The sequence below is a fragment of the Furipterus horrens genome, unplaced genomic scaffold (assembly GCF_987537825.1).
Source record: "Furipterus horrens unplaced genomic scaffold, mFurHor1.1.pri manual_scaffold_3, whole genome shotgun sequence".
Lineage (NCBI taxonomy): Eukaryota > Metazoa > Chordata > Mammalia > Chiroptera > Furipteridae > Furipterus > Furipterus horrens.
The window spans coordinates 55,430,765-55,458,640 of NW_028327173.1; the positions used below are offsets into that span (position 1 = coordinate 55,430,765).

Consider the following 27,876-nt stretch of genomic DNA (forward strand, 5'->3'; position numbering starts at 1 on the left):
GAAGAGGTTGAGAAGAACTATATGCACAACCAATGGACATGGACTAAAAGAGGGGGACAACTGGAGGGAGGCGGGTCACTGGGTGGAGGGGAGCATGGGGAAAAGAAATTGGGACAACTGTAATGGCATAATCAATAAAACATATTTAAATTTAAAAAGAAGAAAAGAAAAATTTTCTTTACAAGTTTGTAAATATACTCCTATGTTTTCTTCTGTTACTTTTTTGGTCATATATTTTTATCTAGGAAATCTTCAGTGTTTTTGTATACATTTGTTGTAATGTATGAGATAAATATCCAATATTATTTTATATTCATAAGTAGCATTTGAGTTAATGCAATATTATTTACTTAATAATACATCGTTTTTGCTACTGACTTGTAATCCCATCTTTATCACATTTATAATTTATATTTATAATGAGATTTCTTTCTTCTTAGTCCTATTATAGTTCCACACTGTTTTCATGATTGAAATCTGATTTTTAATAAATATTTTTACTTACTATTAAAAACTCTAAGCATATTTTAAAGTAACTTCCTTGTTAACATTTCAAATTAATATACTTTTACTTTAAGAACTAAAACAATCAATAGTTCAAAAATATATATCATAATAGCATAGATGGCTCAGAAACAAATACAATATGTAAATTTATCATATGATAATTGTGGTATCAGAAATCAGGGAGTGGGGAAGAGTATATTATTTATCAAAGTATTCTGAGAAAATTGATTCTGCAACTGGAAAAAATGAAATGAAAATATTTTATTCTATATACAAAAATAAATTCCAAATGAATTAGAAATATGTTTAAAAAAAGACTAAAAATAATAGAAAAATATGGGCAAGTGTTATTTTTAGGATAAAAAATGGCCAATATGGTCATAATACAAAATTCAGAAACTATAAAGGAAAATCAACAGAATCAACTCTAGAAAATATAAAAATAATTTTTATGGCTGTCTTATATTCCATTAAATAGGCCCTGATTTACTATTGTCCACATATTTTTATTGTAAATAATGCTTTAGTGAATATTTTTGCATTACGCTAGAATTATCTTTAAATAATCTTTATGTACTGATGCTATGGTATGTTTGTTGGAAATAAGTGGGTCATTGGCTTAGGACTGGAAAACTTATTGTTACAAGGGCCCTTTTAAAAATAGCGTATTTAAAAGAACTAAAGACTTAAAAGGTTTGTATAATTTTTACTACCTGGTGCTCTATTTGTCCTTCAAAATGTAAAGATTTTGTTGTCAATGTCTAGGATTATTTTAGTTACTGAGGTTAAAATAAGATTTACCACTGTATGTCAGAATTTAGTCCATTCACCTCTAATAGACAAACAGGACCTTTGGTAAAAGTCAATTTGTCTATTATAAACTCAAGCAGACATGACTGGGGTTTCTCCCCAACCCAAATTTTGTTCTCTCTTGATTGCCAGTAAAAATTCTACTTCATGAAATTTGTTAACCTCTTCCTGAATCTTTTTTTTTTTTTAAATCAATGTATCTGAAATAATAAGCTTCACAGTTATGGATATTCAACGCAGGGAACAAACCAAAAGTGTTCTGAGCCTTAGTTGCTGTTGTTAATGGTAGTGGCTGTTCATGCTTTGGTATTTACCCATTCAGTACCAGCTTTTAGAGAAACTGAATTGGTTATGACCTAGTAACAGCCCCACATACTGACAAGAGAAACGGAGTAGTGAGAAAGAAGGGAAATTTTTCTTAAAATGTGAGATTTATGTTTTTGTTTTATTTTTAAAGTAAAGAAATAAAAACCTCATTTTCAGAAATGGAAACTTCTGTTATGATTAACATTAGAAAGGAATTTGATGGAACCTTCGCTTTTGCTGGTTTCAGATACTGGGGCGGGGGGCCCTGTATGCCAAAGCCATGTTGCCTTGAAAAGTCTACCACCCACTGAGGACTTTCTGGGTGTGCTCCTCACTTTGAAAGATGGAGTGATTTAGCAGAATGATTTACTTGTGGTAAACAAGTAACGACTGTCATGTCTAGCTTTTTAGCAGCTACTCCGAACTCAGCCTTCCAAAGCCACTTCATGAGGCACTTTAAAATAAGGCTTCTGATAAAATCACTGATGCGATTCATCCATTATAATTAATTTCCACTAATCAGTATCTTCATGCAATCTAATAAAATGCTGCATGACGATGATATCTTCTCTGAAGTCATAAAGTATGAAACTCTCCAACTGCTTACAAGCTGTTTCTAGGAAAGGGGGAAGGAAGCCTTTTTTATGCATTTCAATCTTGTTGAGAAGTCCAGTGAGATTACAGTAAAAGTGGTTTTTAGGTTCTAGCTTAAACAGTAAAATCAGACAAGGCAAAGGTGGGCATACTCACTCATTGGGGGTACCCTTCTGGCCACAAAAGTGGCCCTTGCTGTCTGTAGGATAAGCCACTCTTCTGGGGTCGCCATGTACCCAAGCTGCAGAAACAATAAAGAACAAGAACATTATCAGTAACAGCTGGCTGAGAGCAGCTGGACTTGAGAAATTAGAATGCACCCCTGCAACACACTAACCTCTCCCCTCAGTCAGAGAAGATTATTGATTTTCTCCAAAGAGTAATTTCTTAATGAAAAGTAAAATAAAATATGGATGAATCAGTCAGAAGGCACATTTCTCTTATTCTCTCAGTATTCATCTGGATTAAAGCCAAAACATGAGGTAATGTACTTAGAAAATGACATTTATTAAAATGTGAATTAGAGGGCACACTACAAAAGCTTGCTTGGCTAGAAGTCATTTTTCCTAGGGCTCAAAACTAAATGACTTCATAGGAGAGCTAATAAGTTTACAGTAAATAATATGATGTAATTCTTTTGGGTTGTGCATAAGTAAAAACCCTTAAAAATTCAAAGAAATGATGCTTAATTCAAATTGACTGCTTTTTGTGATTTTATGTGACATTAAAAAAGATAAACAGTAGCTCTTTCAGAGGCAATACAACACTAAAGATTTACTGTATATTTTCTCTGATAATATCAAAGCTTACTAAAAATATCAAGTGTTCTCAAATTTCATGAAAACTGAAGACTCAGTTCTATTTTCTCTGAAGATACTAGGCTCTACCTCACACAAACTCATCACTCTTATTTCCAAAAATTATAAACTTGACAGCTATACTATAGAACCACAGAGAGTAACATGCATTAACTAATTGGGTAATACTCCTTAATTCTAACTGAATGTTTCAAACTTCTTCAATTTGTTTAATATAGATTCTAAAAATCTAAGAAATATATGTTCATCTAATACTTCCTTCTATACGGAAAACATATCTCTTGGTTTTTTGCTCCCTTTAACATTTGCTCATCTGTCTCCTTACCCACATTTACTGGGTTTGAGAGTTTATGGTTTAATTCAATAACCCTTATATACATGGACAATGTGACTTGGGAAGACAAGAAAATCAATTCTGAATGAGGATTTTAATATGTTAGAGAAAATTTTTTCAATAATTTTTCTCATCCACCCAATCCTTTCCTTTTAGTATCTAAGAACCCAGGAAAGTCTCCTTTGTCTCATTCTCTCTCTGGTGTCATAGAGACCAAATTGGTTTCATCTTCTAATACCTTCTGACTCACTCGGGCAGCTCCCACTGCCACATCTTCCCATTTTTATTTCCCAGAATAAAGAAAGTGGACTATAAATATGGCATTTAAATGACATCTAAGCTTTCAGCATCTATGTCTCCAGACACTATTTTATTAGATTTTGTTTTAAATCTTAGTTCACCACATTTTGGCTAAACCAAAAAAGAGATCTAATTTTACCTGAATTTACTTCTTGGAATATGTTTAACTTTATCCTGAAATGTTTTATTGCTTCTCCATGCAATTATTAATTTAGAAATGGGCACTTAAGCATTTGGATTGCTAGGTTTGCTACTTAATATATTTATGACTCTGAATGAGTCACTCAATTCTTTAAAGTCTTGGCTTTTTCATTTGTTACTGGAAAGTGGGTAAAAGAATACCGAGCCTCAAAAGAATGTTGAGAATATGAAAGAAGACAATGAAGGCAGAATGCCGGACATACGATGTGAACTCGGAAATGTTCGTTCCTGTCTTATCGGGGTTTCACCAAAACCAGACACTGAGACAAGGATTTTGATGGAGGTAGTTGATTTAGAAAGTGATTCCAGAAAGCTTCAGTGGGGAAAGTGAGCCAGAGAAGAGGTAAAGCCAATAAAGGGCATGTTAATGAGTAGGATACTGCTGGGGCAGCACTAAGTCCATCCTGCTGGGACCTGCAGAGGAGCCAGGTGGGACGTGCTTGTTAGTGAGAAGGTCAAACTGTCTGTCAGAGCTGCTAACAGGGCCTCATAGACGCTGAAGGGAAGAGAAAGGGGGCAACACCAGTGTCTGGTATTGTTTTATTTTCCATTTGCATCATCCATCCATTAATCAAAGATTTGACATGACAGGTATGTATCCTGTACTAGAAGTCAATCCCAGCAGAGTTTATGCCACAGTTCTCAAGAAACACATAAAAAGAAAAGAGTGAAGAAATGGGATCTGAGAAATACTGAAAAATGCCTAGGATTTAGACAGGTGTCCAGGACTAGGGAAGAATTATGGATGGAGGAAATAGTATACTAGTACTATTACACTATTATTAATTGTTCACAATGTGTCAAGTACCATATTGAGTGTATTAAATCCATTGTCTCATTTGAGTCTCACAATAACCGTATGAGATAAGATAACTAAATTTTATAGGTAAGTGCAGCTCAGAGTTTTATTTATTTCTCAAGATCACACAGCTTTGAAGTGGAATACACAGGGCTGCAAGTCAGGTGTGCTGCTCTCTGAGGCCCGTGCTTGAACACTAGACTCCAGTAGCTATACTGCTGCCCACTGAAGGATCAGTTAGGACTGAGCTTGTCAGCAGTGGGAAAGACAAGGATATCAGCTACCCGTGGATCAGCAGTATGTTGGACACATATGCTAGGAAAGAAGATGCCGCAGGTAATTTTGGAGCCTTTGTCATTTGAAAAGAAGAGCTTTGTACTTGGATAGAGAGGGAGAGTGATTGGGAGGGGTATGATGCCTGGGGACAAAGGAGAGGGAGACAAGATAGAAGTGTCAAGGGAGGAATGGTCCTTCTGAATGCTGCAGTTTTGAATTGTGGCGGGTGGCTGTGTTTACTGGCTGCTGTTCATGTCTCCACGCAGCCTCTGGCACAGACGTCGTGCTGCAGATGGTCTGTGTTTGAGCTGGACACCAAGTCTCTGATCTGAAAGCTGCAAGGGCCAGTTCAGCCAAGTCACCTCGGTCAAGGGTATTCAGTTTTTGTCACCTGCTCCATCAAGTCTATGGCTCATCCACCTCTACTGGAGGAATACAGCAGGGGGAAAGGAGGAAGAGGGAGGTGTGCAGCAACGGTTACTGTGAACGTTAGTTAACTAAGGGGCTTTTCACATTAAACTAGAGAACCTCTCACGCTTTACCGCCTTTCTTGGAATTTTTCTATTCATGGAACTTCTAGAACTGTGTTATCTAATAAGATAGCCACTGAGCGCTTAGGTGTGGCTTATCTGAACTTAGACCTGTTATAACTGCAAGATGCCCATCAGATTTTAAAGAGAGCATGGACAAAAAATGAATAAAAATATTTCAATAATTTTATATTTATTACATTAAAATATTTAGTTATAGTTAATTAAATACAATATATTATTAAAGTTAATTCCAGCTTTAAAAAAATTTCCTTAAGTAGAGTTACTAGAAAATTTAAGTTACACGTGTGATGCACATTATGCTTCTCCTGGGCAGAGCTGTTGCAGAATATTTCCCCACACATGTCAAGGTCTCACATGTAAGGTGATTAATAGTATCATAACACCATGGCTTTGTATGTCAGCCCTTCTCCAACCCCACTATATGCAACACACCCTTTTTTATAACAAATATTAACAATGCTCCTTTTATAATCTCAAAATAATATGCACATATAACATAACTCACCCAAACAAGTAATTTCTTTTTAAAAATCAACAAAATGCCCTAACTATAATGTAAATAAGAAATAAGAATAGAATAATTTTTAATTAAACAGTATGCATATAAATATGTAAATGCTCACATGTGATTACTCTAGAAGACATAGTGAAGTAAGTCAAATGCTTGCACCTATAGATAGAATTACTGAATGTGGCAGCTATAATTGCAGAGGGTACAGGTGTATAGTGTAGGAGATTCAAATAATGCAAGTGCTATTGTCAATGATATAATTTTCTAATAAATTACAACAAAATGTATAATCTTTCTTCATATTCTTTTGGTATTTATTAAAACTATGCAAAAATAACATTTGTAATTTTCAAACAGAAGTTCTAGGTTCAACTATTTAAAAACATGTCACCTACATGAGTATAAATGACCCATGGACATGGACAATGAGGTGGGATTGACTGTGGGAGAGGGGGTGGGCAGGATGGGAGGAAGTAATGAGGAAAAAAGTGGGACAACTGTAATAGAAAAGTAAACAAACAAAAATTTAAAAGAAAAAAGAAAAAAACATGTCGCCTACATAAGCGGAACATGAGACAGTCAGGTAGGAAGTGGGGCAATTCTTGGTTGCACAGAAGTGTTCCAGAAATTGTAAGATACCTACCTTCCCTGGCTTCCATCCACGAAGTGCCAGGAGTGCCCCCAAACATTGTGACAATCAAAAAGTCAACTCAAATGTTCTGAAAGACCTTCTAGGCAGTGATATTGTTTCAGTTGAGGGCCACTAGTTTAGATGTTTATTCACACCCTTAAAACTGTCAAAGTTTCACATTGTCCTTTCTTTTCTCCCTGATTTTTTTGGGGGTATGTGCTAACATGGAGTTCTTTCTTATAGTTAAATCCCATTTAGTATTATTCAGCTTATCACCATCTGTAGTGACTTTTATATACGTCCATTAATTATTTGACATTTTTCCTTCAAAAAATGGTGCTTAATTCCCTGTCCTTTGAGGGTGGACTAGATTTAGTGAGTTGCTCCTAATGAATAGAATGTGGCAGAAATGACATTGGGTGACTTCTAAGAGTAGGTCATGTGCAGCATTTCAGTTTCTTTGTTTTCTCTTTTAGATCACTGGCTCTAGGCAAAGTCACTTGACTTGAGACAAGACAGTCCTACAGAAAAGCCCACGTGATTGTCAGCAGTCAGTGAGAACTGAAGCTTCCTGCCCACATTCCTGTTGGGGAGCCTTCTTGAATGGACTCAAATGAAGGCAGTTGACTGCAGCCTTGGTTTACATCTTGCCTGCAACATCATGAAGAACTCAGAGCCAGAGCCATTGGGTAAGCTATTCCCAATTTCTGAGCACAGACACTGATAGAAAAAGTTAATTTTACATTGCCAAATTCAGGAGTAATTTGCTACACAATAGATGACCAATCAATATATAGCTTTTAAAAATATTTTATATATGGAGGGAAGCAGTTAAATCATCTCTTCTTCAATCTAAATATTCATTATGTTTATTTATTTGTATTTTTTTACAGTACTGTACTGTATTTATTGTTATTGTAAGTTTAAATAAGCTATTTACAAACTAGAATATCTGTCAGTACCTACATCAGTATTATCTTACATAATACAAAACACTAGATTTTTAAAAAATATTCATAATATTTAAATCCTCTTTTTCTATTTGATTTGTGTTATGTTTTTAACTTATAGCTACAATTATAGAATTTTAGTAGTTTATTTTCTTCACTGTGTAATTTAATACATATTTTCCTTGACTTGATTTAAAAGATTCCGTAGGGCCTAACCAATTATACAGTATCAGATAGCTATATAACTTAGTTCCTAAAAGAAAGTTAACATGAAAGTGGTATCTTAAAGTACCCGTCTAGAATAGGGTCAAGTTCCCAGTCATTCAATGGAATTGTTAATCATCACCTTTTTATTCACTGTCATTCACTCACTAGACCTTCCCTGTGATAGACACATAAAGACTTTGAGAATATAGAGATGAACACATTTGCATTTCGTATAATAACTAATTCATAATTAACACATTCTTCTAAGGGAACTATAGTATCATGCTGATTGGTCAGTGCAGAGGGAAATGGTTTCTGAAGAACAACAATGAATTCTCTTAAGTTTAACCAAGCCATGACCTTAATTGTAGCTGCTGTTAAGTTGTAGTCTCTCTTTAAAGCAAATAACAGCAGCTTCTGCCACCTTGGATGCAGCAGTTTATCTAGCAAAAACTTTGCCCTTCTCAATAAATAGAAAACACCAGGGGTACTTACTTCACCTGGTAGGGAGAGTACTGCATCTTCACTATCTTCCTTCAACTTTATAGGACTTCCTAGCTCTTTGCCACAATTTTGTCTGTAGAGTTTGATAATATCCTACTCCACAGGATACCACACAGATAGATTCTTTACATTGATGGCATCATGCAGATAAGATCTGGAGAATACTGGATAGCATGTAATCTTGATACCTTAGAAAAACAATATATGCTAATGGATGAAAAATGAATCTCATAAAAATAAAATGGTCTTCCAATAAAAATCTGAGGAGCCCACTAGTGATATTTCCTCTAAAGTAAATGGTAAGTTGCTGCACCTTCATTTGCTGCTATTAAGAAAGAGGAGCAACACTTATTGCCTGCCATATTTGAGTAGGACCCAGAGAAATCAAATGCTTTTTAAATGATACTGTACAAGCAGTTCTGCCACTATATCTATATGGCAGAATGGACTCACTGGTGCTTAAAATATCTATCAGAGAGCAGAATGCTGTATGGGGCCTGTGGTAAATGCCTATTAGAGAATCACAGTTGGAGGTCCCTAGGGTATTGGAGAAAATCCATGTTCTTTCAGCAAATAACTATTCTTTTGAGAAGTAGCTCCTGGACCCTGAATGATCATCCAATGACATAAGAAGCCCATCATGAACTGGATGCTATCTGATCCATCAGTCCTAAAGCTGGCTGTGCCCAGCAGCATGCTGTTATTGAACTGAAGCAGTATATTCATTCAGTGCTTGTGAAAGTCATAAAGGCACAAGAAATGTTCATTAGAAGATTGCTCACAACAATAATGTGTTGACTCCTGAGGCACTGCTTTAACCCATACCTATGGCTCAAGGAAAGGTCCCAGATTTCTAGGTGGCTAAGGAGGATCTGTTGACACTGATCCTAGTAACTATTCTAGTTACTTACTTTGACTGGAAGAAGAGATAACCTGAATCACTAACCTATTCATAGACAGAGGCCAATCCTTTGGCCACATTATCATAGACTGGAAAAGAAAAATATTAAACAATGAATAGCAAGAAACTTTGTTAAATAACTTGAAGGACCGACCTCAAAATGAACCCAGAAAATGAAAATACTGATATCTCATGTGGCTGCTTAGTAAAGACCCTTCTATAGAGGTATCTTTTACTCATCAGATGGAAAAGTACTTGTTCAATCATTTTATGAAAAAGTTATCATGACCACAGGGATGAGATTATGACTGGGTTTTTATAACATGGACTTTTACTCACAAAGGCTGACCTGGCTCCTGTGACAAATTGGCAGAAGGGGAGGGCCAACACTGACCCCAATCTTCTAGAAGTAGCCAGTTACATGGAATAGTAGAATATCACATGAAGATCTATTTAAAGCACTACTTAGGCAGAAATACTCTTCAAGGGTGCGTCACTGTCTTCTAGAATACAGTATGGTCATAGCAGGAAACACATGTTGTTGCTCACCAATAATAATTAAAGAGAGTTTAATAAAGAAATATTTACAAAGGTATGGGTAGAGTTGGGGACACAAAGAAAAGGTGAGAGAGAAAGGAGCTATCTGTATCCAGAGTGACAAGCCAAACAGAAAGAGCTGACTGGCAGGAATTAGGGCTTTAGGTAGAAAGAAGTACTAGCAAGAGTCAGATAAATAAAATCCACAAACTCATTCTCTTACCCTTCAATCTGTTGTTGATAGTTCTCACTGATCAAAACAAATTAAAGCCATAGGACAAGAGAACCTGTTGATGCAACACTTATAAATTATATAGCAATTTCTCAGGGGACAGAGCAAGGTAAAGAAGGGGTAGAGAGAGATGGAGGAACTAATTAAAAATATTCAGCCTATATTCTGAACAAGTCACCAGCTTATTCAAGGGTAGAACTTTAGATATATTCAGCAAGACAGAACAGACTTTAGTAAAAACAAACAACAAAAAAAACTAGAGATACAAGGTTTTCAGATTCTATTTTGTCAGAATTTACTGTCACATCGGACAGCAAAAAGAACAGAAGATATACATTCTAAAATTTGGAGTCTGTGAAATAGAAGGGGTCAGAGTAGTAGGCAAAATATGGGACAAAGTATATTTTTAAAACTTTTTAAAAAAATAGACATAGAATTGAAAGGAAATGGGCAAACAATCAAGTAAACCACGAAACTAAGTTAGGCTTTTTACAACATCTTTGTTCTTTTATTACAAGACTGACTCTATGCTGATTACTTTAATGTACTTCTTATTCCAGTTATTCTAATTTGATATTAGTCTACCACTATTAACAACCTGTTCAAGGTTTTTATTCACAGTAGAAGCCAGTTTTTTTTTTTTTTAGGGTAAAGAAGAAGTTGGAAATAATAATGACAGAAATGTATTCTTCTTTTCTTCATTCATTCTACAAATATTTTTTGAGTACCTCCCATGTGTCAGCATCATGCTAGACACTGGGTATATGAAGGTCCTTGTTCTCCCAGAGCCTGTAGGTTATTGGGGAAAATTGATCTTAATGAATTAATTGTACAAATATGAAATTACAATTCTGACAAACACTACCAAGGAGCAATAAGTGGTACAAAGGGGCAAATGACCAAATGAGGGAGGTCAGGGATGATGTCCCTGGAGCAGTAATGCAGGAGCTGAGACCTGAAAAATAAACGGAGGCACAAAGAGACTTCCATCAGAAGGACACGTGGGCAAAGGCTTTGTGAGAGGTAGGGGATGATGGGTGCTGGGGATGGAACGGAGAAACCAGTGTGGCGCATGCGCAAGCTGGAGTATGGTTTTAGACACAGGTGGAGGCACTGTTTTAGGTTATCTTCTGTAACAAACTACAGGAAGGCTGCTTTAGCATAATGTTGTTGTCAGTGCCAGCCGTGCAATAAGGTTTTGTTCAGTAGGTTCTTCTCTTTCTATTCAGATTTTCCCTGAAAAACTCAAGGACATCACACATCCAGGGTCACTCATCTTAGTTTTTAGTTGCTTAATTGTAGCTCCAGAATTGGCAACGCTCCCTTGCTTTAAATGAAGAAAGAGCTGTCACCATTCCTAAAAATGGATGTAATTTATTATATCTGAAAATGCTACATGTAACATTTATTAGTAATACTTACTAGTAAACACATTTCTTTTTTTAAAAATCCACAAAGTTCTTTGAGATATTTCTGGCCAAAAAAAAAAAAAATGCCCAAAGGAGATACTAGATGACATAATTTTATTTTTTCTACAATACAATCCTTAACTGAAGGAAAAACTAAACCTGTATTAATAGGCGTGTATTATCATACAGAATGTGCTCCTCTCTTTAGTGGGTGCATAATATAGGCTAATTTTGCAAACAATCACTGAATGTAAACAATGGCACATACTCACTTACAGGGGCAAAGCTGCAGCTATCAGATTGTTTATGATTTTTGCTTGCAAAAGAACACCTGCTTTTTGCTTATGCCCCAGTGCCATCTTTTGACATTTGTTGTTTCAAGCCAACTCTGTGCGGAATTGGAGTAGAGGGAATAGAAGGAGGGAGAGAAACATATTAGCCCCATATCTGGGGGTTCTAGCTTACCCCCTCTCAGTGACTTTCATTACTTAAAGAATCCCCACTCATTTTCTTTAGTAAATAAAGGCAGGTTGCATAGTGGTTAAGAGAACAGGCTCTAGAATTAAACTGCCTGGGTTACTGGTGAATAAAACCAAACTGACACTTATACAACAGCCAGTACCAATAAGGATTGATCATTTCATTCCCTTAATTTTCTCACTGTTTTAGAAATAATTTTAATAGACCAATTTCAGTAAGGCATGTGTGTGTGTGTGTGTGTGTGTGTGTGTAAGGAAGAAAGAAAAGAGAGAAGATAAATTATTTGTTAAACACTCCTATTTGGGTGATTCATAGCATATAAACAAAAATTGGTGAGAGATGGGTAAAAACTTGACTCAGGCAAATTTTCCTTTCACTCATGTCAAGGAAATGTACATCACTGAAGCACCAGGAGCAAGTATCATTATCCAGCATTATCTCTAATATTCAAACACTTGCAAAGCATGTTCCTGTTGTGCTCTGGGGTTGAGTCAGAAGTTGCAGCCATTACAAAGCCCTCTGTCAAGGAGAAAACGTGATTAGACCAACTGCTTGCACTGACACTTAAAAATTAACTGCAAATCTGTTTGGGGCAGCTACAGCATTCCCTAAACACTTGCTGGTTGGCAATGTTGGCTTTTAAATCATTATTTTGTATCCCATAAAGGTGCATTTTAACTGTTTTAATATGTGAGGAACAGGCCTGCCAAATTATGCTTATGGCTTTTTAACACAAGCAATTTACAAATGCAATGAAGCAGATAATAGGACACATGATAGCAAATTTGAAAATCTGCGTTGATGACACTGCTGCTGTAGAAGCATTTTGGAAGAAGCCCTGTACCCAGTTGCCTGGATAAGAAAAATGTTGTTTATCACTTCACAGGTGGCCTCTGCCACCCAATGGTGAGGGTAGGGCCGTGTCCTTGAGCATAGATCAGTCTCTCACACTAGTGATATTCCACTTGAAATCATCTGGAATGCATGTATTCAGCAAAATACAAGTAACACTCAGCACTGAAAGAAATCTGTTCAAGTAAGAGTCAAAATGAAGTGCTTTCTTTTTAAAATGAATGCTTCCAAACCCAAAAGAAGTGTAAGTATGTAGTTGAATTTGTAAACAATTATATATTTGTAAAGAAAGCAAAATGACATTTAATACTGGCTCCATTATCTACAAATATAGTACATTTTTCATGATGCTGACTAGAACAATTTTTAAAAATGGTGAAACCAAAGTTCTTTAAATATCTTGCTTTTTTATTGGGAGAAATTATTTTACTTTGCTAAAACAATGTTTCCAAGCTGGGTTCTGATAGGTAGGCTCGTATTGTAGTTCCAAAGCAGACTAAAAGCACAGAGTGTGGCCCTGACTGGTGTGGCTCAGTGAGTTAGGCATTGTCCTGCAGGGCGAGGGGTCACCGGTCTGATTCCTTGTCAGGGCACAAGCCTGGGTTGCGGGCCAGGTTCCTAGTTTGGGGCATCTGAGAGGCAGCCAGTTGATGTTTCTCTCTCACATTGATGTTTCTCTCCCTCACCTTCTCCCTCCCTTCTCCTCTGTCTAAAAAATAAATAAATAACATATTAAAAATAAATAAAAGCACAGTGTGTGACTTCCTGCCATAGTCACTCTCAATTTTTAGAACCATAACACCAAGCTCATAAACTACAACAAGATGCCTAATGAAGCATAAATTAATTTTTAAAATTATAGTTATTTGCTCATTAGTCAGAGAAACTGTTCACTGTGTTTCTGCATAGACAGAATAAAAAAGTCATCTTGGAATTTTCTTTGTTCTTCAGAAAGTCACTTGAGTGACCACTCAGTTAGAAAAATATGGTTTCTCCCATTCTCATGTCCAATTTGCTGTAAGAGAAGGAAGGGATAAGAACCCAAACTTTTCTCTCTGAGATTTCAGCTTAGGACAGAACAGACTGACCCTGAACTATGTCCGTAGGCCAAATGGAATATAAGCCCAAAAATGAAGCTGCCATGAAGGCAGAGTCTGGCCTGGGACCTTGGCTTAATAGCAGGGCCTAAGGGAAGGGGCTGCTACTGACACTAGTTATGCGTTGGGGAGCACTCACCAAGCTTAGTGCAAAGACATAAAAAGTTATAGCCTTGGATCCTAGTGTAGAACCCATTACAGTGGTGGAAGGATTCTGATGAGCAATCAGCTAAGAAATGACACCAATGGCACCATTTAAAATGTCAAAGTATCAGTAGACTATAAGGTCTCTCTCCCCACTTAGAACTGGAAATAAGATTGTTCCCTCCTTGGTGTTTTGGAGCAATTCACAACAGGGAAGAGAATGATATGTTGGGTTTCATTAAGCAATAAATGGAAAAGTAGACATGTGACTGTATTATTACCCCAAAACAAGAAACATAGACTTTAGTACTAGAATTGATGGGGGCAAAGTTGACCATATTTGATCACCAGATTAACTATTTTCTTTATTCTGCCTTGTTTCATAAAGATTTTAAGACTAAACTATGTAAACTTCCTTCCTTCTGTACTTGATACTTTCAGTCATACTATTTCCAGTTGCCCATGATAACCTTTCTTTAATTCTTCGCACTGATCTATAAATTACCTACATGTCAAAGCCCTTTACTGATCTGCTTTGTTTTGGCTCATTTCTCTTTTGGAGAAGCAATCCCAAGCTTCACCAGATTTAAGGGGAAGGAATGGAAGAGAATTTGCAGGCATGTGTTAAAATGACCAGAATCTAGCCTCTGACTACATTCCCTTCACTATCAAATACAATACACTGACCATCTTCCAAGACCCGCAGGAGTCTCATCCAATTAAAGCATCAGGCTCAGGTTCAAGGTCTGGATCTCACCACCTCACTAAGTTAGGTCTGGGTACAGGTGAGGCCCTTCAGAGTTGGTTCCTCTCTTAAAAGTGATTACTTTAGCTAGATCACTGAATTCATTAGGTACATCTCTTATTTCCCACATGACTACTGGCAACAGTGTGCCATATATTTCACCAATATGTAGCAAGATGCCCTTCCCTCCTGCTTTGGATTGCATTTTCTTCCCTTTGCTTTAAACTGTCAACAGTCTCCTCACCATCCAAATGGGCTTCTGAACCTAGTTTCAAAACCATATCCATGTTTTAGGTTTTGTTAAGCCAGGTACTAAATTGTGTTCTGCTTATCTATTGTTGCTACACACCCTGCCCCCCAACTCAATCTACTGGCTTAATACAGCAATAGGGCTGATCGTCATTATCTATCCCTGGGAGCTCAGAGGAGCCTGTTGACCAAGACCCTACACATGGCTTCTTCAAGTGGCTTGGGCTTTTCATAGCATGATGACAGAGATCTAATCTAGTTTGCATTAATTTGCTTTTTTGTTAACTTCCAATTGTTTCAACTAATAGCAATAATTATTCCTAAGGAAGATTTACAAAAACTTTGGACTTGAACTCCAAGTGCTACCTAAGTAAATACAACAAGGAAATAACTCATTCAACTGGAAATCCATTCGAAAAGAAAAAAAATTATTGAATGTTAAAATTGTGCTATTATTGTATACATAATGTTAGCACAAGGATAGCAAGGAACAATTTGCATGAGAAATATTCCTATTCTTTTTTTCTAGTGAGCAAATAATTGAATAGCAACCATCAGTGAAGTAGGACAAAAGAGGGTTATTATTATAAATGTTAGTTTGATATTTCAAAGAGATTTGATTACCTTTTACCCATACTCCACTTCACCCACTTGAATAGTGGTTCTGCTTTTCATCAGTCAAATGTCAAGTGCCTTTGTTGCATGCTAGCTGGCCATATTCCACATAAAGGGCAAAAACCAGTTTTTCCTCAGCAGAATTTGTGAGAAGCATAGCTGTTTTATGGTAAAACATGGACGGAAGATAAGCTTAAGAAGGTTCTGATCTAACAGAGCAGCTAAAGATGCCAAACTACTTGTAACACCAGTGAAACTGCCTTAGTGTCGTCTTTCCTCAGATAAAAGTACACATTCTTTCATGTCAAAAAACTCTTTATACTCCTGGTAAGGTAACCTCTGCCCATTGTTTCCCTTCCTCCTTCTTTTGGTCCAACATTGGACAGAGCTGAAGAGTTATATTCATCTTAGAAACAATTTACTAAGGCTTCTTGTATTTCAGGTAAAGAAAGTATATGTATTTAGTAAACTTGGTGAGCCACTCATTTTAATCAGTGGCCTCAGGACTAATTTGGGGGAATTGTGGAATTAATTCAATACGGAACACAGTTTTGCATTGAGGAACACCTATCCTCTGATTTCCTCATGTGAAGTAAGGCATTTACAAACCGAATCTGGAGATACTAAAGAGAGGGGGACTTCTTATCTTGCTCCAGGGGGGACAATGGTAGCACGCCCAGCCCTTCCCTCTCCTGTCTCCACAGGACAGAGGGTTGCAGTGGCTTCCCCAGCTTCTGTAAGGACAGAAGGAATTTCTCTGTGGATTTGAACAGACTGGCTCTGAAATATGGAGGAGACACTTATTCAATTATGCCATAAGGCCTCCTGATGTAAAGATTCTGGGCACAGTATGAGATCCTTTTGAAGTTCCTGTATGCATTCAAACTATAATAACCAAAATTATGGGTTGCCATAGAAACAATAAAATAAATTACTTTTAAAGGCAATGTATTAAAATTCAGAACCACATGGTAGCAAAGGAAGTACTATCTAGTACTATTATGTTGCATTATTGCTGTAGTTAGGTATTATTTCATTTATTTCTCACAATAGCCCTGCAAAGTAGGCAGTGTTTCTATATTTCACAGTAAGAAACCTGAGGTTATGAAACAAGTTCAAGTCTACCAAATAATCTAAGGAAACCCTACATCTGCTTGACTCCAAATCTTTTCTCTTATGCAACAAATATCAATTCTGTGATAAAAAGTAAAAACAAACACAAAAATTCCATAGATAAGAAAAATGTGTCCCAAAGTTAGAGAAGCTAAAATTCCATTAGTTGCATAATAAGAAAATTCAGACTTCCGGCCAAGATGGAGGCTTAGATGGACACGCTAGGTCTCCCTCTACAACTAGAGAGGAATACAACTACTTCAAAACAAAGGATAACTAGAAATTCCAGAAAATAAAACTACACGGAAGCCCAACATATGAAGTTATAAACCAGCGGCGCCCTTTGGGCAGGTAAGAGTGAAAGGGGGCGGCGCTGTTTGCGGTCGCACCTGGGACAGCGGCGGGGAGAACAACCCTGGCTGCAGTCGAACCCCCCGCAGCTCGCGACCCCAACGCTGGGGAAAGCAGCCACCACATCGCCTTGAACAGTGAGGCCCAGGGGGGCGGGAGGACGGATCCCGGTCTCCTAGCGGAATAACTGTGTGAATCCATCTTGGACCCCCGCCCCCAAAGAAAGCGCCACAGGGCTGCGAAATAGGTCGCAGACAGGCACCGGTCGCTGGATTGTGACGACAAAGCACCACGGCACAGCAAGAAAGGCTGCTGAACGGCGCCGGTCGCTGGGTCATTACGAGTACACAGGCACTGCCCCCTACAGCCGGCCCAAGAAATCAAAACGCATCTGTCAAAATGAGGCAGACAACTACAGAAATCCCGGTGGCACGGCTCACCAGGCAACAGATGGAAAATCTGACAGATGAACAGATAAGAAACCTGTCAGATGCTCAGTTCTGGGCCATTGTCATCAGGTGGCTTACAGAATTCACAAAAGATCTGGAAAAAGATGAGAAAGAAGTGAAAAACACTCATAACGAAAGGAACAAAACCACATACGAGACAGATGGTGAGGAAAAAAATCCAGAGTTCATTTCAACAAACTGGAATATGGAGAAGGAACAAGCAGTCAACCAATGCAGCGAGAGGAAATGGGAAGCAACGATGAGAGGATCAGAAACCTCTGGGACAGCTATAAAAGACCCAACATAAGAATCATTGGTTTGCCAGAGAGCGAGGAAGATGAACTAGAACTTGAAAAATTGAGTGAAAATATAATAAAGGAGAACTTCCCAGACTTGGGGAAGGAAATAGACTTACAGGTTCAGGAAGCACAGAGAGTTCCAAAAAAAACTGGACCCAGGGAGAACCACTCCAAGACACATTATAATCAAAATGTCAAAAATTAAAGATAAAGAGAGAATCTTAAAAGCAGCAAGAGAGAAGAAAAGAATTATGTACAAAGGGGTCCCAATTAGACTATCAGCTGACTTCTCAAGGGAGACCCTGCAGGCAAGAAGGGACTGGCAAGAAATATTCAAAGTAATGAAAATCCAAAACCTACAACCACGAATACTCTATCCAGCGAAATTGTCATTCAGAATAGAAGGACAGAGAAAGTGTTTCCAGGACAAAATAAAACTGAAAGAGTTCATTAGATCCAAACCACTGTTATATGAGATGTTAAAGGGACTGGTTTAGAAAAAGGAGGATCAAGACAATGAAATCTAAAATGAAAACTGCATCACAAGAAACAACAGAAGCTAGGGAATTGAAACAAAGGCAAAACTAAACAGGCAACGAGAGTGGAAAAAGAACTATAGATACGGGGAACATATTGGGGGGAGGTCAACAGGGAGGGGGAATGGGGAGAGGGAGGGAGATGATATAGGAATTAAGGACCATGGTAGGAGGGAATGGAATAGACAGAGAGAGGTTGAGAAGAACTGTATGCACAACTAATGGACATGATCTAAAAGGGGGGGACAACTGGAGGAAGGGGGGGCCACCGGGTGGAGGGGAGCAGAGGGAAGGGAAATTGGCACAAATATAATATTATAATCAATAAAATCACATTAAAAAAAAAGAAAATTCAATTTATTATAATATTCAATTTATGGATGGTGTATTATGCTAAAAACTAAATTGATGTTTAGACATTAAAATAGTTTAAAGAAACACCAAAGGAATCCTCTAAAGGCCTTAGAGTATATTAGTTTTGTGATTTATGTTCCTTTAGCTTTCTCTCCTTCCTATTTTCCTGCCGTTGCTTTTTGAATTCTCCAATTCTATGTAGTTTTTGCATGGTATTACTGAGATGACTTCTGGAAATTACTTTCAATTGCTGTTCTCAAAGAATTTCTCTTAATGGAAGAGAGAACTGAAAAACAGGAAAGAGTATTTTCCATTGTTCCCTAGGTAGGCACAGCCTTTTTTCTACTAATACATTCATTCTATTCACATCAAGTCCAGGCATTAGTTATTGGTACTAGGAGCTGTTATCTGACTTTTATAGCTTCCACCTTAATAATAATATATCCAAGTTTCCTAGGTCAACATCTAAAGAAAAGGACTTAGAGTCTCTGGGGGAAAATGTGATAAATTCATATGCAATCGCAAAACCTTTTTACAGAAATTATTCATACAGTTCCTTTGGTAGTTTTTTAAAAAATCCAAATAAAAAAATCTCTGCATTTTTCTCTCTTCATTTTCACTTTCATAGAAAAAACTTTAAGCTAACAATAAACAACAGTATATCCTTTCCACTAGGCAAAGACAATAGGACTTCTTACCTGTAAATACATTATCTGGTGAAATTCTTTTATTTTTTTTTTTCTTTTTTATTCTGCTAAATGACCTTTAGATTTATTTCAACATACCACAAGATAGTCCTCTCTGAAAGAAGACTGAAATTACATTAAATATCTTTAGCAATATTTTTTTACATTTCAGACTCTTCTTTCTATTACTGTTATCATAATAGATCCCACCTTCCATGGAGGCTCAAGTCCCGTGTATAAAATGGGGTATTACTTGCATATAACCTATGCATATTTTCTCATATTCAGGTAAAATTCTTAATAATTCTTCTTCCTTTAATTTTCTTACAAAAATGTTTATATGTTATTTCAACTGATCTAGGCCCTAGTTCTTCTTAGTAAATAGTAACATGAACATAATTAGCTGGTTAATAGAACTTCAAAAGTAAAAATTATTTAAAAGAAACCATAGTTTTTTCTTCATTCTTTATAATTGTATTTACTTAACTAATTTGGGCTTTCCTTAGAAAAACTACTTTGTGTTTCTTTTTCTTTGCATCTCTTATGCAGTGAGTCCTGGTGAGCCACATTCTCTCCAGAAGACAATAATCAGTAATAAAATGGCTTTGGGAAGAAAATGATTAAAGTTAAAAGTATGACATTGACTTAGATTCCATTAGCAAATGTTAAATATCTTCTATACCTGTATTTACTTACCTATAAGTCCTAAAAAAATGTAGCCAATAATGAACAATATGAAGATTATGCAGCACAGAACATCTGTACAATCCCTAAAGACAAAAAAAAAAAAAAAAAAAAAAAAAGAATAAAGAATTAGAAAGGGTTCATGATGAATTCTTGTTTGCTATACAAAATAGAATGATATGCCACTTTATATCCAATAATTCTGAAAGGTAGATCACATGTATTTCTGTAAGCGAAGGCTTCAGAGCAAGAAAGGGGTCATAATTTCATGGCTGAAGAAGCTCCCCCAAATTTTTAGTATTTATTCTTTCTTTTTCTCTCTGTAAATGTTTTTAAAAATAAGATAATGCCAACATCAAGTAATGATTTTTTTTATTTGAAACTATAATTTAAACTATTTGATTGTATTATTTTCCTCTTCATGCCTCCCCAACACGTAGTATGTATATTCTTAAAAATAAGCCGTTTTCATTCACCCCTGTCTCTATTTTTTTCTACATACATATTTAAGAGTACTGTTATTAAATAAAGGACTATTTAAACTTTCTATGGGAAATAGAGTTGCAACTATTCTTCTAACTCAAAACTGTAATTTTCACAGCTATCCTATAAGCCAGATATCATCGAATTAGGTTTAGAGAAAATCTGGCTCATAACATTCAGTGATCTGCCAGGATCCAGCAGGGATACTCGAGGTTTTCAACTAAAGTATTTGGTATTCCCAATATTATAGCTTGTTCAGCTTCTAAGTGGTCTGGAAGATAAAAGCTATAAAAATAAAAATTCAACATGTTTGATGAGATTAAAATTGCACATGAGAATTTTCATAGCAAAAACTTGCTCTTTGGGGCACATGGATATGCTCTAATAATTTAGCATAGGCAGGTTGAAGTTACACACTATTTTTAGTGATGTAGTAGTAATAAGTAATAATTGTACAGTAACAGACATGGCGATATCTTACATTAATAAAGCCTTGTTATACTTTTACTGCTTTCACTGTAAATTTCCTAAGAATATCATTAGGTTCTTCGTGGTAATAAAGTGAGTTGACTTACCTAAGGTCCAAGAGAGAGAGGAAATTGCAGAGGCAAGCAAATAACTAGGCCTCCAATGCCAAACTTTTTCATTTAGTATTTAATATGATTAAATTTTTTTGTAATGATTCAAAGTAGCCATAGCTAAAACTCCACACACATCATTACTACCCCACAACAGGCAATGCACCTTTCATAGAGAAAGGTTACCATGGCCAATGCAGACACAAACTATCATTTGTTTAAATTCAGTTTCAACCCAGAAATTTGGGTTGGATTTAAAAATTATAAAAGTAATAATAAAATGAGAAGAAAACAGAGCTCTAGTTATGTGTTGTTGTTTTGTTAACAAATATTGAAAGCAAAAATCTTCATGGGGATAAAAAAGCTATCTCTGGTTCACGTGAGTTCTGACACATCCCGCTCAAGATTAGGTTCTCATTCTGTCAGAACAGTTGTTAAATAGCTCAATACCTAATAAGAAATGCCTGCAGCTGAGGAGCTAAAGAAGAGGAAACTAGAACACTGGTGTGCTTTAATTAGAAGTCTTCAAGCTATCAAAGCCCTTGTGTGTAATCATAACTACCAAGAAGAGGGAGAAAGGGATGAGATCAGATGCACAAGGCAGGTTATATACCTAAATGTTTATAGTTGTATATTTACATTATATATAATATATACTGTAATGCGTATTTATAATGACCTAATTTTACATAGTATTATAATGTTATATATGTGTAATGTTATATATTAAGCACAGGAAGAGATAAACATACATACTAGGAAGATAAATGAAAGAAACATTGCCAATTTTTGAAAGACTGAACACAAGGGAAACAGCAGAGCCCAAAAGGAAGTTGTTAAAAAATAAAACCCACACTCCGCAGCTATTGGCACTGAAGAATGGGCTTTAGTTGAAGTTATAGTTCCATATGGGGTTTTACACTACTATTTCTATTTCTTTTTGGTACCAAGGACATACTGCAGCACCATGCACTACTGGGTGCCCACACAACATTTCCCCCAGCAGTCTCTCACAATGGTGGGATAGCATTTCTCAATAATTCACCCCCTGAGGTGTTTTTGATTCTATTATGGGACCAGGGAGGATAATGCTTCTAAATCTGTTTTGCTTTTCTGATACACTGCTTTAGAAAAATAGCAGACCATAGCCCACAGCCAGAGTAGTTCATTTTATTTAATTTAAACAAAGAAGAACGTTGAGCAAAGTGAAATTATAAATACAGAATTCAATAGTCTCAAAAATCAGAAAAGTTTTTTTCTAGATAAAACATTTGTAGTTCTGATTTCATTCCTCTAGTGATTCAATTCCCTTTGTTATTTTAAAATGTTCCTTTTAAAAATAGGTGTGTGGGGGTGGGTGTTTGTGTATGTGTTTACTTTCAGGTAATTACAATTACCAGCCATTTTTTCTATTAAGTCATCTGTTTCTCCTCCTTTCCACAGACATACACCCTCCAGAAAGAAAATCATTGCTTAGAAAGTTGAATTTGAATAAAATATAAAACGTAACTTAGGCATCATTTGGTGAGTCAGGAACATAGGAGAGGATTAATTCAAGTTTTTAGAATTTGTAGCACATTATTATTGTTCCTTCCCTTTAATTTTAGGGCATCTGGAACAATCCTATCTATTCTATAAGAAATGGGTTATTTTTTAAAACCAAGGATTTAATTTTGTTAAATTTTTAAGTCTCTCAAGACAGCTATTGAGGCAACTGAGTGATACCAGCACCTGGTTGCATATCATCCTGAATCATATTCTAGCTAGATACTTGTCATTGTTATACCTTTTCCTCAGGTAGACTCAGTTTTCCTTTCATAGCAAGCACTAAGAACCATTATACCAAGCTAAAAATGGGTTACAGCCCCCCTGGGTCCCAGAAAGAAGACCAAAACAATAAGTTGTGGAGAAACATGCACCCAAACCTCACCCTCTTTCTCCAAATCAAAGTCCGATTTTTTCAAAATAAGCTGCTCACTCTCTATTAAAAACTTTATTCAGATTAGCTACCCTGGCATAAAAATATTTTCAAAGTAAAACTACAAAACTACCATTATTACCTAATATGCATTTTTCCAAATTACAGTAATAATAGGATCCCAATTATATATGCATTTGCACATTTCCCTTCCCCTCTTCTCTTTAACCCACTGCTATAGAATACCTGTAGTCACCTCGACATAAAATCTTGGGAGCTTCCTTTGACTTTCCTTTTTTTTAGCTTGTCTTTTATATTCAATTGACAAGTTCTTTTGATTCCTTCTCTTTGATGTGTCTTCCATTCATCCCTTCTTTTCTCTTACCACTGCCTGGACTCAGTCCAGATTCTCTTATCTTCTCTTCAAACTATTGCCATGGCCTCCTAACTGGGCTCCAGCATGCAGTCTCTGACTGATCCAAATCATTCTGTACATCATGGGCATCACTGATATGGGATGATATCACTTTATTGTTTAAAAACTGTAGTGCCTCTTCACCAGCTATTGAAACATCTCCAAATGTCTTAGATTTATGTTTAAGAACCTACAAGTTCAATCCTACTTCAGGTGCCAAACTATCTTTCTAGTTTCATCTCCTTCTATTCTTCTCAATGTACTTAAGCCAAGTTGGACTTTCATTTCATTGAATACGCCATGAATTCTCCTATGACTGCACTCAGGGCTCTCTGCTCATGGCCTCTTCAGATTCTTCCTCCAGAATAACCATAAACTCCACTTTTTTTTTTTTTTTGAGATTTTATTTATTTATTCTTAGAGAAAAGGGAAGCAAAGGAGAAAGAGAGGGAAAGAAACATCAATGTGAGTGAGAAATGATTGGTTGTCTCTCACATGCTCCAACCAGGGATGGGGCCTGCCACTCAGGCCTGGGCCCTGACCAGGAATCAAACCAGCAGACTTTTGTTTGTGAGCTGATGCCTAACCACCTGAGCCACACTGGTCAGGGCCATGTGTCCCAATTTCTATAGAACAGCCAGGGCTTATGCTATTGTCCTGGCATAACCATTAACAATGAGCTCTTTTACTCTCAAAAGTACCCCAGTGTGGATTTCCACTCCATCTACTAAAATCCTATGCTTTATATAGTAGGATTCCCTTCCTTTTTTGGGCTGATTAACACTCCATTGTATGTACACACCCCATTTTTAAACACATTTATTTGTCAATGGACATTTAAGCTGCTTCCATATCTTGGATATTACAAATGCTTTAATGAATGTGGGAGTGTAGATATCTGTCTGAGATCCTGATTTCAATTATTTTGCATGTGACAATGTGAATAAGTCTGGAGGACATTAGGCTAGGGGAAATAAGGCAATCATAGAAGTACAAATACTGCGTGATTCCACTTACATAAAATACCTAAAATAGTCAAGCTAAAAAAAAAAAAAAGTCAAACTCATAGAAACAAAGTGGAATGGTAGATGCCAATGGCTGGAGGAGGAACAAATGAGGAGCTAATGTTCAATGGGTATGTTTCAATTATGCAAAATGAATAAGTTCTAGAGATCTGTAATACAAGATTGTGCCTAAATTTAACAATACTGTATCGAGTGCTTAAAATTTTGATGAGAGTTGGCCTCGTGTTGTGTTCTTATGATAATAAAAAAAAGCACACACAACTTGATAAACATAATAAACTTTTCAATGTCATATGTTATATGAATTTAAAATTGTGAGTATCAAATAAGTGAATGTAGATGTAAAAAAATGTTTAAAAATTTTTAAAATTTAACATCCAAATGACACCTCCTATGTTAAGGTTCCAGCTAGAAGAGAGCCCTCTCATCTCTGTAGACTTATAGAAATTTGTTTGTACATACTTAGGCAATTATCTTCCATCAATTATAACCTGAAGGCAATTATCTTTTATTTATTATAACCTGGACTAGATAGTGGCAAACTACAGTCCATGGGTCAAATCTGGCCTGCTGCTTATTTTTTGCATAGCTTGACAGCTAAAAATGAATTTTACATTTTTAAGTAGTTTAAAAAAAGAATATATTTGACATGTGAATTATACAAAATTCAAATTTCAATGTCTATAAATGAAAAAATTTGAAAATACCCACACTCATTCATGTATATATTGTGTGTGGCTACTTCTGTGCTACAACAGCTGTTTTGAGCAGTTTTAATACAAACCATCTCACCACAAAGTCTAAAATATTTACTACCTGGACCTTTTAAGAAAAAGTTTGCCGACCTCTAACCTAAACCATGTAGTCCTCTACGGCAGCATTTAGCACATGCTAAAGACATATAGCAATCTAAGTCCTACGAATGATTAGTATGCACATCTCAAACTGATAGGCTAATTAATGTATCATAAACAGACTCTGCTGAAATTCACCGCGCTGTGTTCCAAATTTCAGGTTTTGGGGGTTTAAGGGCTCTATATGGTGAATGTTTTGTTTGGGGAATTCAATTCTTTTGTCAAGCTTAAGCCTGCCATCTGGACATCACTGTCTCCAGTATATAAATCACACACACACAAAAAAAAAATTAGATTCAATTCAGAGGTAGTAAGAGAGTTTTCTCTATTAAGTGCATGTTTCAGTTCCACATTTGTTCTCATTCTCCAACAACAGTCATTCTGCTTCCTTTGCAGGGACAGCTTTTTACCTTCATTCAGAAATTGATTCATTTACTGGTTTTCTTTCTTTTTGGCAGATGAAATTCGAATGATCTCAACCATCCTGAAAGGTCATTAATATCAAGCATTAGAGCAAGAATGGAAGTCCTGCAAGTCATTATTCCCTGACAGATCATCTATTCTGCCTAATGAGTCAGTTTAGAAACTGTCCACAGCTACCAATTCTAGTCAAACAATCCCCTCTCATTCGAAAGTTCTTGGTGTCACCTGGGTGTATCTGTCTACGAAACGGCAGCATTTGTAATCCACAGTCTAGAAGCATTGCTCCTCTGTGGTTCTGCTGGCACCTGAATGAGGCCATTAAGTCATTTGTTACTGCTCAGGTTCTCATGGCAAAAGTCTGTTCCAGCAAATAGAATGACTGCTTCCCAGAAGCTTTGTGAGAAGACAATGCACTTTGGGGCCATCTTCCAATCTTCACCAAAACACACTTGGGAAACTGCAGAGTGTGCTTTAAATTGGACAGATTATCTGAGTTGATGCTAATTAGTCAGAAGACTCAAAAAATTGGGGGCTATTTGAGAATAAAGTTCTAGGTAAGTTTAAAAAATACTGTAGCTCTATTCCTCCACTCTTGACTAGTAGTGGAGAGAATCTGGTGATGTTATGACAGAAGCATTCTCTAAGAGCTTCTGTTTGAAGGGTTAATTGTTTCCCTCCTTGTTTCCAGCTTCTCTTCCCCTTTTCAGACACCTTATCTAAAAGTTCTCAGACCCTGGCTGGGTGGCTCAGTTGGTTAGAGCATCATCCTGATATGCCAAGGTTGCAGGTTCAATCCCTGATCAGGGCACATACAAGAAGCAACCAATGAGTGCATAAATACGTGAAACAACAAACTGATCTCTCTTCCTCTCTCTATCACTCTCTCACTCTGATTAGTAAAAAAATCAAAAATTCAAAAGTTCTCTGTTATCTGTTTCCACAGATTTAGACTATGCCATTATACCACTTTGTGTCTGTGGAAGCTGAGGTTTTAGAAATAAGCAAGTTACACTGGCTATTTCTACAAGTTTAATAAGAGGTTAAAGATTATCTTGAAGAATTTCACTGTTACTGGAATTAGAAAATTAATAAGAAAGCACAAATGAGCTTTTTATTACATGACCTTGTATTTCCAAGTGTTCAATCTTAATGCAAGTTTTCCAAGTCTCTTAAAAATTCTAAAGATGACTTCCAGGTTACATCTACCTTAGAAGATAATTCTGGCATCCAATTGTTGAGAAAAACATGTTAGCTTTGTGGAATTATTAATTTTTAGCATATTTTAGATTGTTGCTAAGAAATAAAATATACCAAATAACTCCATACCCTAAAAGTTATAGGACATTAATGATTTTATGAAAATTGATTAGGTCATATATAACAATATTTGAGTATTGTACCTGCTTTATTAATCTTTCCTGAATAATTTGATTTTTAAAGCTTCTCTATCTTCTCTGGTTAATCTTTTTTTCTATCCTGTTTGCATTTGGGTTTCTATTTCCTTGAGAAAGTAGTTGTTTTGATTTATATTTTGAAGGGGAAAGATAACCTCTTCTTCTTCTTCTTTTTTTTTTTTTTTTTACATAGAGAACTTTAAGTGATGCCCATATAAATGTCTCTTTTGTTTAAAATGGGATGAGGTCAAACAAAATTGCTCTTACTATGTTATTCATCATCTTTGTAAAACTTGCATAATATTCAAGACTCTGTCAGTGGGTAGAAACTACTCTGCATATTGCTAGTAAAATGAGAGTTGGATCACAGCTATTATCCAATTACATCTGGTATCATGGACCACAGAAAAGGTGCTAGGAGATTCAGCTTAGAACAGCACTGGGACGTCATTAGTCATTAAGTAAGCATTAGTCATTAACTAAGTTTGCAGGGAATGCATATCAATTTAGAATGTTCTTTGATCTTCTTGGAGTAGATTAGAATTCCTTCTATATATAAACACAGAGTAGGTGCTCAAAAATATTTGTTGAAATAATGAAATTCTAAAAATTGTCATGTCTGGGATGGTTATTGAAATTCAGCTACTAAAATTAAAATACTCATGTCTCCTAATAATCATATGATAAAGAGTTAGTATCTTTAGGAATCAAAGGCATGCATATTAAAATGAGAAAATTACTATTTGTGACA

General features: G+C 36.2%; 1 protein-coding gene across 1 annotated transcript in view; it reads right to left on the reverse strand.

The window, feature by feature from the left end:
• SLC44A5 (solute carrier family 44 member 5) overlaps nt 1-25,791 on the reverse strand; it is an 89,712-nt gene extending 63,921 nt beyond the window's left edge. Inside the window, 3 exon segments of the mRNA XM_090268282.1 lie at nt 2,374-2,458; nt 20,048-20,121; nt 25,745-25,791. Coding sequence (XP_090124408.1) covers nt 2,374-2,458; nt 20,048-20,121; nt 25,745-25,791 — 206 coding nt within the window.
• Nucleotides 25,792-27,876: the final 2,085 nt, after the last annotated feature.